A 19,735-nucleotide genomic window follows, 5' to 3' on the forward strand; every position below is an offset into this window, starting at 1 on the left:
CATTTGGTGATTTTCATACCTCAATCAAAAATGACTCATGACTTTGTCTGGCCAGCAGGCAAAAATGCTGCAAAAATGATCCTCCTGAAGGCACACCGCTACTGTGCTTTTCCCAGCCCTGTCCGTGTAGCAATGTGTGTTCTTGCATGCGTAATCAGTTTCCCAGTAGAAAAGTCCTTTATGCAAATAGGCAGATCGCTACGCAGCCTTTTTACGGCGCTGTATTATTCCTGTGCAAACGTAAGTAAGTTCGCACAGTGCATTTGTGAATTCAAAACACACTTAGTGCACAGCAAAGCGGTAAGATGATGCTCTGGAGAATATAAAACTATTTTCACGCCTTTCTTTTGAGGGAAAACGCCATATTTTGAAGGATGGGAGACCAACGCCCTTAGCTACCGGATCTTTAGATAAGTAAGGGACAAAGAATTATTCGTACTTTTCACAAAGAATGGTACAAAAGGAAAGATTGGCTTTGTGGATGTGCTTCGATTAACTGGCTGTTTCACTTTACATGGTGTTTGGCATTGCTAATGCTAGCTTGATTTTGTGAAGAATTAGGCTGTTTTAAAGGGAGATCACTTTATTACATTCTTTCCGGGCGTCCAGGCGGGTTTTTTACATTGTCCATTTTTAGTTGTGCGGCAAATGGGAGGCAGAGTGCACTGCAACGTTTACTGTGGCTGGCAGACCGCGCACTGGCTGACGGTGGCCCAGAACATTAGCTGAGTGGCAAGTGTTAAGCTGCTGCACTGGAGGCAATGGATACGAACCCCGCTCGAAGTAAAATAAATAAATAAATAAAATAAATAAAAAAAAAAACAAGATTGCGGAGCAAAAAATGTAAGGCTTCAAAAGAGAGTAAAGTTTTTTTGTTTCATTTTCTAACCATACAGAGGAGGCATATGTTAACATCGTTTGAATGTATGGCATCTTGTATCTGAGTATCAAGTATCTCAAGGTCAGACTGAGTGTTCTCTTTTTTTTGGAAATAACAATATGGTCACCCTAGGATACGTTGTACACTCGCCTGCCGACACAAATTTCCGACTGCCTGCCTACCCAAACCTAGAGCTCACTGCACATCACTGTGTGTGTGTGTGTATGTATATATATATATATATATATATATATATATATATATATATATATATATATATATATACATATATATATATATCTTTATATATATAAATCAACAGATCTAAGGCAACATGGTAACTGCGGCAACAGGGTTGCCACACTTGAAATACATACAAAAGCCACACGATACTGATACAGAATTCTGACTTTATAGTGAGAATTCTGACTTAAATCTCAGAATTTTGATTTTAAGTCACAATTCTCTACTTTATTGTATATTCAGACTTTTACTTTAAAGTGAGAATGCTGACTTAAAAGTGAAAATTCTGAGTATAAAGGGAGAATCCTGCCAACTTTTTTCTCTCCTCTTCACTGGCCCTAATCCTTTTCCGTACATAAATCATCAGACAAATATTCCAAATTTTGCAGCAAGTTTATTGTCACTGTCGGATAAAGAGTATGCAACTGAAAACATGAGGTAAGTTTTTATCCAAAAAACAAGAAGAATGTTTTTCAGACTATTAGAAAAAAAAGGATAAATGCTTTGCAATGAAGAGGTGAGGTACATCCTTGTCTGGTTAATCGCAAGTCATTCGCAGGACATTTACACCCACATTCACACATATGAACAATTTAGACTCTTCAATTAACCTAAGAAGCATATTTTAAAGAATGTTTAACAAAGAAAAATATTCACTTTTACTCAAACATCTGATTAGAAAATTCTCAGAATAACACATGCAATGTCAAATGACTACTTCTGCATGACTATTTGGACTCTTTGTTACCTTCGTCAACTGTGTTGCCTTTTGTCAGGATTACACTAAGACGGCAGGGCCCATTATTGACTATGGAGGAAATGGAGCTGGAGCTTATTAAATCTCACAGGGAATTGTTTAACATGAGCAACAACTGCTTTTTTACATGGAGCGTCAGATTGTGAACTTCTGGGGCATGTCCAATTAGTCTTTGTGTGTATTTGTAAACTCAAAGCTTTGCACATTAAAGTGGCAGCTTCAAACTCCCCACTGCCAGCTGTCTATTTGGATTTTGTTGGACTAATGTTGATTCCAAGTCACTTGCTGTTTTTTTTTTAAGTAGTATCATAAAAACTCAACAGAAGAAGATGATTCCAGTGCAGCAGCAGCAACAACAGAAAATTCATCCATATCCACACGTTTTCAGGATTTAAGAGGATAAAATAAAATCCTTCACTAAAAGAATAAATTGTAACCGATCTGACGAGATTCGACAGACATGCAAGCATCTCACAAAATTGGTTAAACATTACTTCATTGCTCCTGCCCTAAATTATATGTGGCCTTAAAGTAATTATGACTTCAACTACTGTTTTCGTGATCTAGTTGAGGGTGTGTTCTGACTCACATAAACACATCAATTTTGAACTCTTGGAGCAAAACTATTCTTAAGTCAAAGATCCCCTGTATTTTTGTTTTGTTTGCCTTCTTATACAAACAGGGTTCAAAAATAATTACTGTATATTTTTATAGAATGACATAATTAACTTGTGAATTCTCACCAGAATTTATTTGCTTGAGTACAATGCTGCACCATCCTAAAGAAGTAAAAAAGTAAAAACCATGATAACCAACCTGTGGGATGAGTTAATATCCTGCAGCTGATTCACTAGCTCCTCCCCTTCACAACACTGTAACCAATCAGATGCTTCTGTATTCTGCACCTGAAGAAAGATTGAAAAATAACCATTGGATTAGTTTTCAGGTGAGAGAAAGATCTCTCAAGCAAAGGTTCAATAGTCAGACAAAATACTCGAGGATTTTTTTCCATGTAGTCATATAAATATATGGAGTGCCCAGAGAACCAAAATTAAAGAAATAATTAAACATATATATATATATATATATACTGTATATATAAATGCCATAACATGAGATGAGATGCAAACCACTCATCATCAATCAAAAGAATCAGAAAGCCAGATTATCGGATTTTGCAGAAGTTAAGAGATGAGACACAAATTATTTGGAACGTTTTATGGACTGATGAGACCAAGATTAACCTCTACCAAAGTGATGGAAAGGCCAAAGTATGGAGAAGTGAGTATATTGGCAATATAAGTGGTATATTGAAGGATGCTGGGTTTCCAAATGCCAGGCATGAGGTCTACAAGAAGACCAAACAGGAGGTTTATGGATGTTGTTAAAAAGGACATGAGGGTAGTTGTTGTGAGAGCAGAGGATGAAGAGGACAGGGTTAGATGGAGGCAACTGATACGCTGTGGCCGAAAGGAAAAAGAAGAAAAACGAGAACATCATTATGACATATTTCATAGAACATGAACAAGTAATACTTGTTATACACAGTACAGTATTTGATGTCATTCATACAAATGCATATCTCTGGCGTCAGGCCGAAACCTCCTAAATCAGAATTATGCAAATTTCATATTTTTTCACAAAGCTATGCTATTGGTCAGTGCACAAGTGTGGGTGTTATTTTATTTTTTACAAATAATTGACCAATCTAAAGTGTTGAAAATGGCTTGCTCTCTTTGATGATGCAAACTTGTCATTTTTGGGGTACAAGTGACAATTTTGGAGGTGCAAGTTTTCGGCCTGACGCCAGGGATATACAGGTAAGAAGTGTCATATAGTCTCAGTGTAGAGACAGCTCATATATTGTCACCTAAATGACAAGACACCAGTAACAGAACAAATTTAAGTTAAGATGGAGAGAATGAAATGTGAACTAAACTATTTTTTAGTCCAATTAAATGCTTGTTTTTATCCATCAACCTTTTCCTTTATTAATTGGTATTCTTTTCACTCCTTTTAAAGTTGTGACCAAAAAAAGGCTGAGATGGAAATTGCAGTAATTCAACATGATTCACCCCCTCCAACTAACTACCCCCACACTCCCCCACCCTTTTTTTGCAACCATTAGCGGGATCTTTGATTTAGATTAACAGAAGCCTGAAATCAATGAAAGATAATTAAAAAGCCTTTGTTGAAGGGCAAGCATTTCTCTGAGTGTGCAGGTGTGTGTTGGACAGAGGATGTCAATGTGTGTGTCATTGGGACTAATTCAATGCACATGCATATGCTGTGGATAATGAATGTCTATTGTGCACCAATTGATTGATAATCAGATTAGAGAAAACACAGCCTTTGGTCAAAACGGAATACAACAATTACTCTTTTTTGTCCAAAACGTGTAATTGATAATTAAAAATGCTTTGTAAAACTTTTGCCTCTGATTCATTTTGGAGAGAACTGTGCTGATGTGATGTGCACGATGCATGTCTGGCACACACAAGCTACAACATTATGACCACCTGCATAATGTACTGAGATCCAAGACAACACATACAGACAAACATTCACACTCACATTCCATTCACATCATAGGCAACTTAGAGCAGGGGTGTTCAAACTATGACCCGCAGGCCATTTGTGGCCCATTGTCCATTTCTTTCAGCCCGTGGCATGAACTAACAACAACATTTAACATGGCCTGCAACCCTAATTCTCCGCCTTGATTTACTACCATGTCCAACACATACATGCTTCATTTCCTCTTCTCTTGCCACCAGACTGGATGACAATGTACATGGGTCTAACCACTTGGGTGCGGGTGCATTTATCTAAAGTTGAATGAGCGGAGTGAATCCACTTGTCTGTTTCAGTTTACTCTGTCTCTGACCAACAAACAAACTGGACGGTTGAGCATTACCCCGCTCATAGGGAACTTTTATTTAACCGCTGCCTCAACACGGCAAACACATTCACCACACTCTACTTCACCTATAACTGTCCAGGTAGGGGACAAAACAAAAGCAATCCCTATTGCTACATTGACTACGTTCACATGCATTCAATATTCGGGTTAAGGTCAGAATTCCGGTTTCTGCAACATTCGAGACAACCCATTTACATGCGTGGAGGACAAAGTTACTCCCGTATGCTCGAAGGCAAATTTGTCTTAGTTGGTCTTAGACTAGTGGTACGGAACCCTGGTCTTCAAGAGCCGCTGTCCTGCCTGTTTTCCATGTCTTCCTCCATCAACGCACCTGATTGATGAACAAGATCGTTATCAGGATTCTACAGAGCTTGCTGATTAGCTGATCAGTTGAGTCAGCTGTGTTTGAGGAGAGAGACATGGAAAACAGGCAGGACAGTGGCTCTCGAGGACCAGGGGTTCCCTATCCCTGTCCTAGACTGTGGAATCCTGTAGTAAGCTTAAATGAGAATGATGCTCATGAAAACCTGAAATGTAATTCAGGACAGCTTTGATGGAGGAAATTCTGGCCCTGAAACATGGCTGGAAAAAAAAGAAACACGTTCAACAAACCATAAAGAGTATACAAAAAAACCATCTACAGAAACAAGTTGTGGGAAACCATGCTGTAATTGAAAGTAAACGTCGTACTGTTGCTATTGAAGATAAGAGGAGTGCTTGGGCTGATATTTGCAATGAATTCAATGCAAATAACTGCAGGTCAGACATGTCTGTTATGATCTCACAAACGCCATAAAATGTCGTGACATTGTTTACTTACATTGAATGATATACCCTGTAGAAGAAACAAGATAATGAACATTTGGACAGTGGACAAGAAAAACTGAACCCAAATTACTTGCCGCTTGTAAATACAGATTATTCCACTGTCTGTGTCTGCCATTATTTTTATTTCATTCTAAGAATGTTTTTCTAACACTGATGTTTTCCCAGAGGAAATGACTCTAAACCTTGTGAAGGAGCCATTGCACAAAAACTGTGAATCCTCCACATCTGGAAGAAGATGCTGCCTTCCAGCAGAGACCAAGAAGGATGTCCATGCATGAAAAGATAGCCTTGGAATTCCGTGTGCAGAAAATAAAATATATGAAAGACATGAAAATGAGAATTATACATGTTGAATAAGGATATGAAATTAGAAGAGATGTTCAAAGGAAGATGTATGAGAAAACTGTGTAATGAAATACACTGTTAAAATATTTTTTTCCCCACTTGAGAGTATTTTGGCCACCACAAAAGCCTTGATTTTGTTTTGTCATTTAATTTTTCAGCATGTTATTTATAAGTGCTGCAACTTGAAAGGAGCTCTGAGTGTAAGTCCTGTTTTTTTTTCTGCCACCATGATGGGAACACCTGGATCATTCTTTTCTTCCGTCAGGACAGTTTTGCTGCTTCAGGAAGCTGTGCAGCACAGATGCAGCAATGATCACGTCACCTTTGGATATACGAAAGCAATCTCATCTCTTATTTCATCTTATTGATGCAAATGATTTCTCCAATCCACAAGTATTTGCCTGGCTGGCCTTTGGCCTTCTCCTCTTAATGTTGTTGTTCCTTTAGATATTCTAAGTAATCCATGCTCCTAAACTATCTGTGCTCCCTTTCACTAACAGTACTAAACTGAAGTTAAACCTGACTCCTTGCAGGACTAATTTAATCTTCAATTTAGTCCAAGTGTAGCTCTAATCCGCACTGTTGCAATTGGCTTTGCTTAAACCAGAATAGGCAAATTCTATGACTATTTTAAGATACATCTGTGCAATTGACTTAAAATTAAGACAGCTCAAACAGCATATTAAGTGAGACTAGTCCTAAAACTTTCCTGTGAAACCGGGTCAAAAAGCAATTTGATTAGACTGGATTAAGTTAAACCAGATTCGGAACTGTGCCCAAATGTTTAACAAACATAAATCCTACATGCAAAATAATTGTGACTAATGAGAGAAAATGTGTTGTTGTTATCCATGTAACACAAACAAATACAGTAGGAGGTATTTTGGTAATTTGCTTTTGTTGCTCATGCTTCAATTTTATGTGTGCGTGCGTGTCCATCATGCTCACCAGTCGTTTGATTATCTTTAGTATTGTGCGTTGACTTTGGGGAGTCCTGCTAAACAAGTTGATGCATAGAACATGGGTGAATGACCGCAAACAGGAAGGTGACAGGCAGTCAGGACTTCCTCCATACAGCTGAACCAGCAAAGACAGGCACTGAATAGACTCCTCCCACACGTCCTGGCTCTCAATGGACAGCTAAACAGAGCAAAACATATAGTATGTATCAGTTCAACATTTGACATGTCTGAATAGAAGACGTGTCTGTCAGTGAAGATTATCTTCCCCTTATTTATTCTAACCTTTGTCAAGAAATTGCACCTTCAACTGTTCATTTGCTCTTGGGGTGTGAAAAAAACTTCAATAAGTCAACCACAAAAATAGGTCAACACCAAGCTTTGCCGGCACCATATTACGGCATCCAGACAGACATCTGAACGAGAGTTACGGTTCTATGAATTCCGATTAACCGCTAGAATGTAGCTCAGCATCCTCATGTTCACTTAATATGCATTTGACAATTGATGTGAACAGTATGTGATTCTGCGCTTCCAAATGTGCTTGAATCATCAGACAGACAAAAACATAACATTATGTGCTAATGCTGGCATCTTCAAATCATAAAATAAAATAAAAATATAACTTTTTGAGCTCGAACAACAGTGCAAGTAGACACGTTAGAAAATTGTGGTGGTAGTATGCAGACTTATTCGTCAATGATGTACGTGAACAGTGGTTAACAATGCGTGAATGACAACATTGAGTGATCAAAACATTACATTATTTGCATTACAATATTAGAGTACATGATTACACAAAAGGCATTTCAAAACTCATTTTTACTCTAAATCCCGACTTGCTACCTCCGTTGGTGGGACGTGCTCTCTCATGTAAACAAGCGTCCTCGTGACAAAACTTCCTTTAAGTGCATAATTAAATTCGTTAAATTAAAAGTAGAAATAGGCTTGTTAAACAAAGAGATGCTGGAACTGACGATTAACTATATTTGTATTATTTGGAGCACATGATAATCTGCTATAAAGTCAGAAAGTGCACGTACAGTCGTACATCTTGTTATTCAACACGGCTGTACGTGCGTCTGTCTTCTGTTTGATTTTGTGCTGAGGGACACATTATGGTATTTGCCACTTTTATTGGTTGTTATGTCCATTGATATAGTCAGTTGTGAATGACGTTAGAAGCGATCACCAGTTTGTTTTGGAACAGTTGCCCGAAACGCAGCGCTTGCTAGAAGCTCGACTCAAAACACGCCCTGATTACGACATATATTGTCTACAAATTCACTTATTTTTTATTAAGTTTTATTAACTTGTACCAAAATTTCAACTTTTGTCCTTCTGGCAAATGAAAATAGAGGCCTTAAGGGGATTATTTTTGGAGAAATGTCAAAATTGACATTTTTGTCCAAACAATGTATTTTTGCTATTTATTCAAAACTAATCTCACCTGATTTTGTGAAAACATATCACATACATTACTTTTGAATGAGCATAGTGTTACTTTACATAAACTTTAGCAAAAGTTAAGTGTTATTTACAATGGTGTGCAAACTGCAAAGGTGTGTTGCTGTCCGTCCAGATTGATAGACTCTGTGGAAAACATTCATCGACACAAATCCATATGATTTGGATATTCCATTATTTATTAGAATAATCAATAGGATAACCGTTTCTAACACAATTTTATCGTGACAGCCCTAATTTGCTCACTGGTTCATTTCTAAAAAAAAAAAAAGTCTAGTAATATGCCATAATATATGAACATTGGTGTATAAAACTTGAGGTTGGTATTACTCAAGGGGTGCCAATCTGAATGAAATTAATATACACCACCTTCCAATAATTATAAGAATAAAACAGCACTGCTTAAATAATTAAAAAGGTAAAATTTGTTTGAAACCAATTAAATGTTGGAATTTTATGAGCGCAAATATATTCAACCCTTTTCACCTCTCCAAACATCAGTTCAATTAGCCACAGATTATATAGTACATTTTTTTCTCCCAAAACAACCTCATTAGTCAAATTGGTTTAACGAAGTGCACAGAAATGTAGTCATTCTGGGTGAATCAATACAAGATACTATACACCTCTTATAAGATGAAGCCTGAGGCACATTTAGAAGGCAATCACAAGGGGGGAGAAAAGTGAGGGCCCCTGACAGACAGGGACCTAAACAGTATTTTCAATCTGCATCACTTAAGTGATGGTGAACCCCCCACCACCTTTGTGTTTTTTTACAAGGCCACAAATTTCTGGGCAATAAATTGTGCTTTCACTATTGACTTTGCTAACCATGTGAGTGCTAAGTCTATTACTGACAAGTATCTAAGGACAATATTCTTTTGTGTGCTTAAGTAAGAAAGAAAAGGTAATCGCTTAACAAAAAAGGCTTTTTAGCAACATTTTCCCCCCGCCAAATTTGAAGAGCACCAGGTTATGTGTTGATTCTTTTGACATTTAATGTTATAAGGACGTCTTCAACATTTTTTGATCCACTGCACACGCTCATCCTCCTCTTTTTCTAATCTGTTAATTAATTGCATAATTTAAAATGGAAATAAAATGACCCCAGTATTTTGACATGAACAAATATTCTAAATGTGATACGCAAACATTAATTAAATGCTTTATTTTAATGCATGTAATTATGTTTATTGCTCAAACACAACCTGTGCTACTTTAGCCATCTGCTGTCACGCTAAAGGATAATCTATGGTCAAAATTAATAGTGTGATTAATCTGCGTTAATTCATGATTAATGAAATAATTCTTGTGATTAATTAATCAGTTAACGCTTTAACTTTGACAGCACTACAGTTACAGGGAAAAAAATGTAATCAGATTCTAGGTACATTTATTAAAAATGGGGATTACTTCGAAGGATTACAATTTCAACGATGAGAGTGCGAAAGAGGGCGAGAAAGAGAGACACAGCGAGAGAAAGAGAGAGAGAGAGAGAGAGAGAGAAGGACAGAGCGGGAGAGAGTGAGAGAGAGAGCGTGCGTGCGTGCACGCCCGCGCGAGTGGGACCGTTGCTACATGTTGGGAAGGTGGGGACGAACGAACTGACTAGTCATGTTCTCCACACGTGGGCTGTTTGAAAAAGCTTCACGGACGGGAGGAGGTAATGGCGACCGGTATTCACTGGAACTTACTTGGTGCAAAAGTTTGAGCTGAGAATCCAGCGGCCTACGCACTGTAGCTTCTTGCTAGCTAGCCCGCTAGCCTACAACCATAATTTGTTACACCTTCCAAACAAACCTTCCTCCCACCAATTCACTATTTAAACATCATACACAACATATATATGGCTAAACTTGTGACTGGGATAAAAGTAAATTTTGTCACACATCGTCATCCTCATTGGATGACTATCTATCTATCTAACTATGAGGTGTGGTTGCTTTCAGTGACAGTTCGAAAACAGCATATGGCCTTCAATCAATCAATCAATAGCCTACATGCTTTTTTATTACACAAGGATTTTTGCTATTTGTAGGCTGCCCGGGTCCCTATCACAAGCAAATAGCAGGGGCACATTGTATAGAATATATATTGTGGTGATATTTATTTTTATTTTGTCTTCATGATCATACTCAATATTGGAGTAATCCAAAAGTAATCCAGTTAGATTACTTTAATAGTATGGTACTTGGATTACATTACTAACTACATTTTTTATCAGGTAACTTGTAACCGTAATGGATTACATTTTAAAAGTAACCCCCCCAACCCTGTATATATACATATACATATACACACACACACACACACGCACGCACACAAAACACGACCTTGGGGATACAAAAGGCACACAAGTGCCAAAGTGATTTTGTGATTATGTCTGTGGAATTGTAAATAGAGGTGAATCAATCCATACTATAAAGGCCAAATCTAGCATGACAAAGCAGAACAACACAGTGTTACTCCATTCATAAATATTAGCCACTAAAATACTGGCCACTGTCATTAACTCGTTAAAACCCTAAAACGTGTAAATAGGTTTCTCAATACTTTGTCCCTCACTCCCAAAAACGTATTTACAAATTTTTAAAGTTTTTTAATGCAAGAGCATACAGAAGGCTTTGATGCAGCTTTTGTCATGTAAAAGTGGCTTGAAGCAATGGTAGTTATTACAAAAACAGCCAGAAGTTGGCAGCAGAGTATAAGAGATCAGCCAGGGCCATGTTGCAACAAGCTCTTTTTCACAGTGTTTTAAACAAGTTTGTGATTAATGATGAAACTTAGCTATATTTAAATTAGGGCTGGGACAAAATATCATTTGGCAATATATCGCGATACTTGTTCACACGATCTGCAGTATCGATCCATTAAGTGGTATTGCGGAACTTAATTGATACCATACATTGCCATACAGCGCATCCGCTGTTACAAGGAGCCAGCCATATGTATTTGCTAATCCCAGAGGGGGAGCAACATTGCGCCACCAAAGTTTAGAGGCAATTCAAAAAAAGAGATGAACAAGAGTGTAGCCTACTAGCTATTAGCTAATATGTTTGCCTTAGACTGGGAACAACCAAAGACGAACAGCGCCTTCGCTCTTCACTCGCTGCTACCGGCGCGACTGGTTAGTTTATTTTCCTTTCCTCTTAGTAATGTGCTTAAATTCATCATTCATTTGGTCGGCAGTGTGAGGGATCTGCCGCCGCCCCGTCCAGGTTTCATTTTATTTCATTTTTTTTCTTTTTTTCTGGAGAGCTCAGTATTGTTCATTCGGTAACTTTACCGATTTGACATGTCATCATCATTGCTCTCCTTTTTTTTAAATTTTCATATATATATATATATATATATATATATTTTTTGTATTTTATAATTTTTTTGTAAGTGGGTGAATATGTGTATGTGCGTGTGTGCATGCGTGCATTCATTAGTTCACCTAAAACCTATAAAAAAAAAAATCCCATACCGTTTCACTAAACCGAACATTTCCAGCCGTGAGGCCGTCAGGAAACCCGAGAAAGGACCAAAGAAAAGAAAGGAAAGTGAAATCCAGCACCGACCAGACACCACCCACCAGGCCACCAACCTTTACCAGTCCTTCACCAACCCCAGAGACATCTAAATTTCAACAAATCAGGGAGACCTCAAGAGATCAAAGGAGAGACTGAGGAAAGGAAGGAAGGACAGACGAAGTGGAGTGAGATCCACAGACACCAGCCTCCAGCGATTCAATGACCTGAGGAAGATTGTGTCTGAGTTTCGATAGATGCTGGTGCGGTGGATCTGGCGAGCATGAAAATCTCCACCAAAGAGGGGAGCCGTCGACCCCCGCCAGGACAGAGCAAGCGCAACACCTCAGGGCCTCCCAGGCCGCGGCAGCGCCAAAGGACGACCCCCAGGCCCCGCAGGGGCCACTGGCCGGAGAGCAAACCCCGGAGCAGGAGCGCCCACCCCAACGCGGCCCGCGCCCCCAACCCAACGCAGCAGGACGGGGCACTGCAGGCCCGCCAGGAACCCCACCGGCCCACAGCCCCCGCTCCCCCCAGAGTGCAGTGAGTTAAGAGGAGCGACCAGCGCCACCCCCCACCACAACCGGGCGGGGGCTGGAGGCGCAACCACCAACCAAACCCCCATCCACCCCACCGGGACCCCGGCGGGCATATGGGACCAGCCCGGCAGGGCGATAGGGCTCGCCCCCGCATACTGGGCCCGCCCTAGGTGCCAGGAGGTCCACCGGAGCGGGGCGGGCACAACACCAACCCACCCGCCCTCCCGGCCCCCGGAGCGCCGAGACCCGTCCAGGTTTCAAAGTGGCCCCCTCGGCCAAGCCCGGGGGCCGCATGGTGCCCCGCTTTGGAGTTTGGAGAGGTTGTTGGCGCGCTGGAGAGGCTTCGAGGTGGCCATAGCCGCAACACTGGCTGCACGTGGGAGAACAGGTCCTTCTCCACCGGCAACTGCGAGCTTCCCCTGCGGGCGTGCTGGCCAGGCCAGCACTCGTTCTGTGCTTGGAGGAACAGAAGTCGAAGCTTTGACTGCCAGACGTTTTCAGAAACGGGTTGTCGCCAGTGCCAGCCGATTTAAGCATTTTGACTGATCTTTCAAGGTCCACAGAAAATGTTGTGTTGGGGACTATGGAAACACACATACTACCAAATGAAAGATTGAACTCTCATCTTTCATCAGAAAAAAAAAGTTTGTTTCTACCTTATTCCGTTCTTCAGTAATCAACAATAGAACAACAATAGAAAATGGTTACTTTCACCGAAAATTTTTTTGAAACAAAAAGCGGAGAAAAAGAGCTTTTTGTGAAACAATGTTATTTCATGCACTCTAGTGAATTGTACACTTCTTTTTGTCCATGAATGATGCTACAAACACCTAAATAGTGCTTTACTTCTGTAAAACGCTTTCACGAACAATGAAAAAGTGTTTTTAGTTTGCAAAATACGTTTATTTCCATTCAACAGTGTAACAATTTGACAAAACAATTCCGCAAACTATTTACAAATGTGTGCAACTGTGGTACTACTTACAATTATGTGGATGTTTCAAATACAGTTTCTCTTTTTGTAACGCTCTCCTGCGTGCAAGGAGACGCCGCTGGACTCGCACAACAGTTTACTTTCACTTTCGCATTTGTCCGTTTCGCGTGCAAACGTTACACTTTCTTGACGGCCTTTTTTTCCGGGGAATAAATAGCAAGTAGCAGACTGTACACACTCCTCCGATGAATATGCATTGGACTCGGGGCACTCTTTTTTGTCCGATTGAACATCCGCCTGAGCGTTGTGCTCCGTGTTTTCCGGTGTCAGCATCGCTCGCCCGTGAACCTTTATAACGTCGTCATAGCCGCCGCGTCAGCGCTTCCAACTTCGGCGTCAACCTCGGAGTCACCATCATCATCATCGATGATGATCATCGTCGTCATCAATGTGCTCTTTATCGTTGGTCGATGTCTTTGAAAAAAACAGCTCGACCGTGAGCTGCTTGCAAGCGGCCGCCATTATGGCTCCTTCAGCCAATGTCCCCTCAACACTCTAGCCCCGCCTCACGTCTTCTACTGACGCCCACCCAATCTTGTCAAAAGAGAGTCATCGCTGCCCTCTAGGGGCCAAAAATAGTCATTAGGAACAACAGACTTGATGGAAACTTTCACCACAGATGCGGAAGGGTTCCCTCTACCCGTTTCAAAAAACAAACAAAAAAAAAAACGGGTGGACGTCTTTTAACGTCTTTGGCGCTCCTCCGTAGGTTTTTGCAGAACGTCATTTAACGTCTTTGGCAGTAAAAGAGTTGATGTATAAGTACTAAAAAAAAAAAAACTTTTAAAAAAAGTATCGCAATACATATCGGATTGCCACAATGGTATCGGGATCCAGATTTGAACATTAGACAGCTCGTCGCCTTAGTGGGTGCATTCGGAAATATGCTTCTAGCACACTACCTGTACTTCCCCCAGGCTGTTTGAAAACTCAGACTGTTGTTCAAATGTGCCGTTCAGTTATTCAGAGTGCCCCAAAAAACGGAGTACCGGAGCCCACTGTCAGGCAGTACGAGGAAAGTAAACAGTTGAGGCACGAGCTGTTGATTATAGACTGTGTTCAGAAATTATTGTGAAAGGAACGCAATCTGCCTCCCGCAGCACACGAGGACGATGAAAATGTGTCGCATTGTAGGTAAAGGTCCAATCCTGGTGGGTCAATGCGCTTTTGGTGCAGAAATCCCTTGTGGAAACCGAAAAATAGTTCCCATAACTACTGTTCTTCTTCTTCTAAATGGAAGATAAAGAAAAAGAACTTCCACTGGAAGTACAAGGATTTTTTTTCTTCATTTTGCATTTGTAAAAAAATAAATAAATGCAATCTCTATTTTGTGGAAATTCACCTTTCGCAAAGGATCATGCAACGTATCACTCACAAAAAGTGAGGGAACACTGTATTGAGCAAAATCGCCAGTGTGAGAGTGTTAAACCTAACACTAGAAACGTGTTTATATGTGTCCACACCAGTGAGTGTAATCTGACACTTTTGAAAGTGTTACTTTTTTCACACTTAACCAGTGTTACTCAACACTGCATATTGTCAAAAATCTACACTGGTAAAAACTGAGTAGTGTTGAAAGTACTCTACACTAGTGTCAGTGTTAAACATTTATTTCTGCCCAACTACAGTCAACTCAAAACAAAGTCTTAAGAGTGTACTGTATTGCCACGCTACTCCAACAACAATGGATGGCTGGATGTATTGCTTTTTTTTCTTTTTTTCTGGATATATTGCTATTGAAATGTTGACAGCATGCGGAAAATTGGAAAGTTTGTCCTTAGTTTATCTTTATCTTGGATTTCAAAGTGTGTTTACAGTTCTTTTATCCTTGTGGGAAGCAAGATAAACCTTGCCGAAGTCCATTACATGTGGCGGCACCCTGTTAGCCCGTGAGCTAGCAGCTAGCGCCTCCCGTCGTGGCATGGAAAAGCTTTGTAAGGACTTGGTGTGGTATATTCCATTCATCCAAGGCTTTATGCAAACACATTTTTGCGGCTCGAACACTTAAAGCTGCTCTATGGAAAAATTTGCCCAAACATACCTTTACAATACCTTTTTTATTTGAGCATTTATAACTGAAACATCTTTTAATTAGTAGATTATCACCTTAGCAGTTCACAATGGGTACTCCTGCAAGCCTCTGACCAATAGTTGTCAGACTGGATTCAGGTTTGAATTTCCCGCCCTCTGTCTGTGGCTGTTGTGACGTCATGTGCACATTGTGTATGTGAAGAAGGGTCTGTGGCAGAGTGCAGTAAAAAAAATTTGGCCACAGGTTGCAGTAGTCATTCGAAACTGGACTTCATGCAGTAGCTTTAAGGAAGCGTAGGCATATGCTAGACATACAAATGTATTTCATTGACAAGTAGAGGTTTAGTGAAGCACACATTCCACAGTGTTAAGCGCTAAGAGAATGTTTAGATTTTTCACCATTTCAAAGCTTGATTTCATATTCTTGGTGATTCTTTTATTGATTCAAATTTGGCAGACTTGTTAACAACGCCCTTCTCTGCGATGTGTCAAATTTAGACAACAGTTTTATTTTCACTTCATAGGGACTTGCAAGATGTTTTTGAGCAGAGATGTAAACCTTCAACCTCTCGACTGGACATGCTCAGCACTCATCCACCATGCTGCAGCTTTCAAAAAGATTGTTGTTACGTAACCATACTCAGTTTAAGAAAATAAATCTGGTTAGCATTCATGCTCTTATCATAGTAGAAAGTAGAAACAAGACTGAATGATCATGTCTTCGTGAAGTAATTTAAGCATGCTGTAGTGTGCCAAAAACTTTCATATTTACAGTACACAAGCGGCCAAAACATTAATGTATGCATGCAAAGCCTTTCCATGCACACACACAAACTTGGTGAGTGTTGGCCTTCTCACCATGTGAATGAGGTGTGTGCCGAGTTGGCTCAGGGGTCTGAAGGCAAAGAGCAGCTTCTCTGCCGCATCCGTCTCTGCCGTTGGACAAGATAGCCTCTGGCTCTACACAAGCACACACACACACACACACACACACACACACACGCACACACACGCGTTAAATGATTTATAGAGATTTGACAGTCAATAATGATGGATCCAGAGACCTGCCAAGCCACATTCTGACAAACTGACACAAATTCACACCGACTGATTGACTAACAGAACAACTTGAACAAATTGCATGTTTTTCCCCCCTTGCATGCACTTGTTTCAGTTTTAGATTTAAGACTCCTGACTTTTGAAGTTGTCATGTTCCCTTATCTTTAGTTGAATGAGTGTGGCCTGCTTCTGCATGCCTCCAGTGGCAGTTGGGGTAGATTAGCTGTAGAGCCAGGTGATGAAGTTTTCTCTATGTTGTTCAATAGTGCAGAAGTAGATGAAGGAGTATCTCTCCTTATCAGATCTTGTTACTGTGCAAATTTGTTCTGGACAAAAGTTTTCTTCTTAATGAGCCATGCATTTTTACAGCAAACATTCTATTTTTCGCTTGTGTCCCTTCTTCATTTGCTCAATCCTTCCCTCTCCCTCTTTCCTCTTCTGTCATTCTCCCCTCCACCCAAGCTTCTACCTCCCCTTTAGCCCCAACGCCTCCCTGTCCAGGCATTAATATGTATGCTTTGGGCTGGAGTGCACACTATGGGGAGATGGGGCTTGGTGTGTGTGTGTGTGTGAGCAAAAGCGAATGTGTGCAGGGAGGCAAGCTGAGGACAAAGCCAGCGGTGATAATGAGGCCGCAGGGACAGAACCAGGCAGGCCCCTCTGTGTCTGCCTGTGAGTCTGTTTGTGTGTTTCTGTATGTATGTGTGCATGTGTGTGTGTGTGTATGTGTAAGAGAGCGAGAGAGAGAGAGCGAAAGTGGAGAAAGGGGCTCATCGCCTCATCCGCTTTCCCCCGTGTCCACAACTTCGATACTGCGGTTGGTTAAACCTCCAAGCTTCCATTCCAGTGCACACCTCAATTGCCACACACACACACACACACGCACACACGCACACACACACACACACACGCACACACACACACACACACACACACACGCACACACACACACACACACACACACACACACACACACACACACACACACACACACACACACACACACAAAACACGACCTTGGGATACAAGGGCACACAACTGGCGAAGTGATTTTGTGATTATGTCTGTGGAATTGTAAATAGAGGTGAATCAATCCATACTATAAAGGCCAAATCTAGCATGACAAAGCAGAACAACACAGTGTTACTCCATTCATAAATATTAGCCACTAAAATACTCTTTCAAACCCTAAAACGTGTAAATAGGTTTTTTAATACTTTGTCCTTCACTCCCAAAAACGTATTTACATTTACATTTACATGTATTTACATACGTATTTTTTTATGCAAGAGCATACAGAAGGCTTTGATGCAGCTTCTGACATGAAAAAGTGGCTTAAAGCAACTTTTAAGCAATAGAACTCAACATTCTGTGGGATTTGCAAAATCAGTAAAAATCCAGTAAAACAGCCGGGAGCGAAGAGGGTTGCTTCAGTGAAAATGGCTGCGAGTGAATGAGTCAAACAGCTTTACAACAACATATCAACAAGTCACTGTTGCTGAGGCTTCAATTTATTAACAAGCGTATGTGATGTAGCGTGTGCGGGGTCATACCTGCAGTGCTGAGCGTACAACATTTGCTGTTTGTGTCAAGATGTTGTGGAGTACTTCCAGAAGGGCTTGCAAAACAAGATGGCTGACCTTCCTTCTGGCAGCTTCTCCATCCAGGTGGACCACTGCAGTCTCTGAGAGGGCATTCACAACAACCTCCACCAGCCCTGTATGTGTGTACGAGTGTGTGCAGGGAAAAGCTTCCATAAGAGAGGAGAAGTTGAAATACAACCAACAGAACATCTGCCAAGTCAAATCCCTACTTAAATGTTTGCGGTAAATAGAAAATGTTCCAGTATACCTCAGCCTGAATGCATGTAATTCTAATGACCACTACTTGTTGGGTTTGATTATCTATGCGGTATTCTCAGCAATCAGGCTTCTATTTATATTTAATCAGTCAGTACATGATGTTAAAATCCATTCATCATCCTTGACTTTCTTCTTCGGCTGTCTCAATGAAGTTCGTCATTACGTGGGTGGCACCCAGTGTGCAAAATGTGACACCAAAGGTTGTGTTGAACTCCAAATAAATGTGAGATACTGTACTCCTAAATATACTTGAAGCACTCACTGTTGTATCGAATGTATTTTAAAATTCCTTGCACTTGCCTTGAAAAGCTTATACAACCACATAGTTTCAACGGGACTTTTGGGGCACAATATATTTTCCTTTTATTTTATTAATGTATTTAGTTTTTAAAATACATTTTATTGTGTGCTCTACAGGCTGTCCATATAGTCTGGACACAGAGTGGAAAATAAAAATAGCTTCACACATTTCATAAATAATTTTTGACCTAGGGTTAACCCTAACCCTCTTTTATTATCACTATAGGAATCATTATTTTCTTTTATTAGTTATCATAGCCTTGTAAGGACAAGCGGTTAAGAAAATGGATGGATGGATGGATAGCTATCTTATTGGTGAATAATTTGTCAAAAATAACACACATGTGACCCCGACTAATAATATGGATTTTTAAAAAATATTAAACTGACCAAATTATGATATGTGAGGTATTGGACCAAGCCAGCGATACACAGGGACAGTGCTGGTTCTGGCAGGGCCACCACCCGAAAAAGTTTAACGTAGAACCCTGCATTATTTTCAGTTTTGTGACGATACGACTTGAAAAAATGACCATATTTTTATCATAGTCCTCATCATTTCTTATCAGGCTACCTGGAAAATTGTCGGGCTACCTCAATTTGCCATGTTAGGAGCCCGGCTGGCTTCTTAGCCTAGCTGGCTAAATCTCAGGCCTGTTTAAAACATGAATTTCATACAAATATTATTTTAAGCATTTACAATAATTATAGTAAATAGGAAAGTGTAGTAATTTATTATCATTATTATTATTTTAATTAACATTAAAAGCCTACACAGCAAATTCAGTAGAGTAAATTTGACTATTTAGAGTGGGACCAAATAGACTCAGTTTTAGAGTAAGCTATTTACAATTGGAAGAGAGTAAAATAAAGAATTTGAATTAAAATAAATAAAATAAAGTCACCCAAGGGTTCAGGAACAAACTCACAACTCTCAGTTTGGGAGACTGCTACACTACCACCTGAGCTATGCCCCTCCTACTTTTTGCTGATCAAAAAATATGTTTTTGGTCTCTTGGAGTTAGGAAGATTCCAG

The 19,735-nt window shown here is 40.1% G+C and overlaps 1 protein-coding gene across 8 annotated transcripts in view; it reads right to left on the reverse strand.

Moving 5' to 3' along the window:
- Positions 1–6,964: 6,964 nt before the first annotated feature.
- Positions 6,965–19,735, reverse strand: part of LOC144057691 (serine/threonine-protein kinase ULK4-like) — a 119,010-nt gene continuing 106,239 nt past the window's right edge. For 5 of the 8 annotated variants that reach the window (XM_077575538.1, XM_077575535.1, XM_077575532.1 and 2 more), the window contains one exon: positions 6,969–7,116. Coding sequence is in view for 2 of the 8 variants with exons in the window: in XM_077575527.1 (XP_077431653.1) it covers positions 7,106–7,116; positions 16,337–16,438; positions 18,091–18,254 (277 nt within the window). In the remaining 6 variants the exon portion in view is untranslated. Of the gene's footprint in view, positions 7,117–16,336; positions 16,439–18,090; positions 18,255–19,735 lie in introns of those variants that run through there. The other 3 variants (XM_077575527.1, XM_077575536.1, XM_077575534.1) reach the window with 2 other exon arrangements.

Source organism: Vanacampus margaritifer, chromosome 9 (genome assembly GCF_051991255.1).
Source record: "Vanacampus margaritifer isolate UIUO_Vmar chromosome 9, RoL_Vmar_1.0, whole genome shotgun sequence".
Classification (NCBI taxonomy): Eukaryota; Metazoa; Chordata; class Actinopteri; order Syngnathiformes; family Syngnathidae; genus Vanacampus; species Vanacampus margaritifer.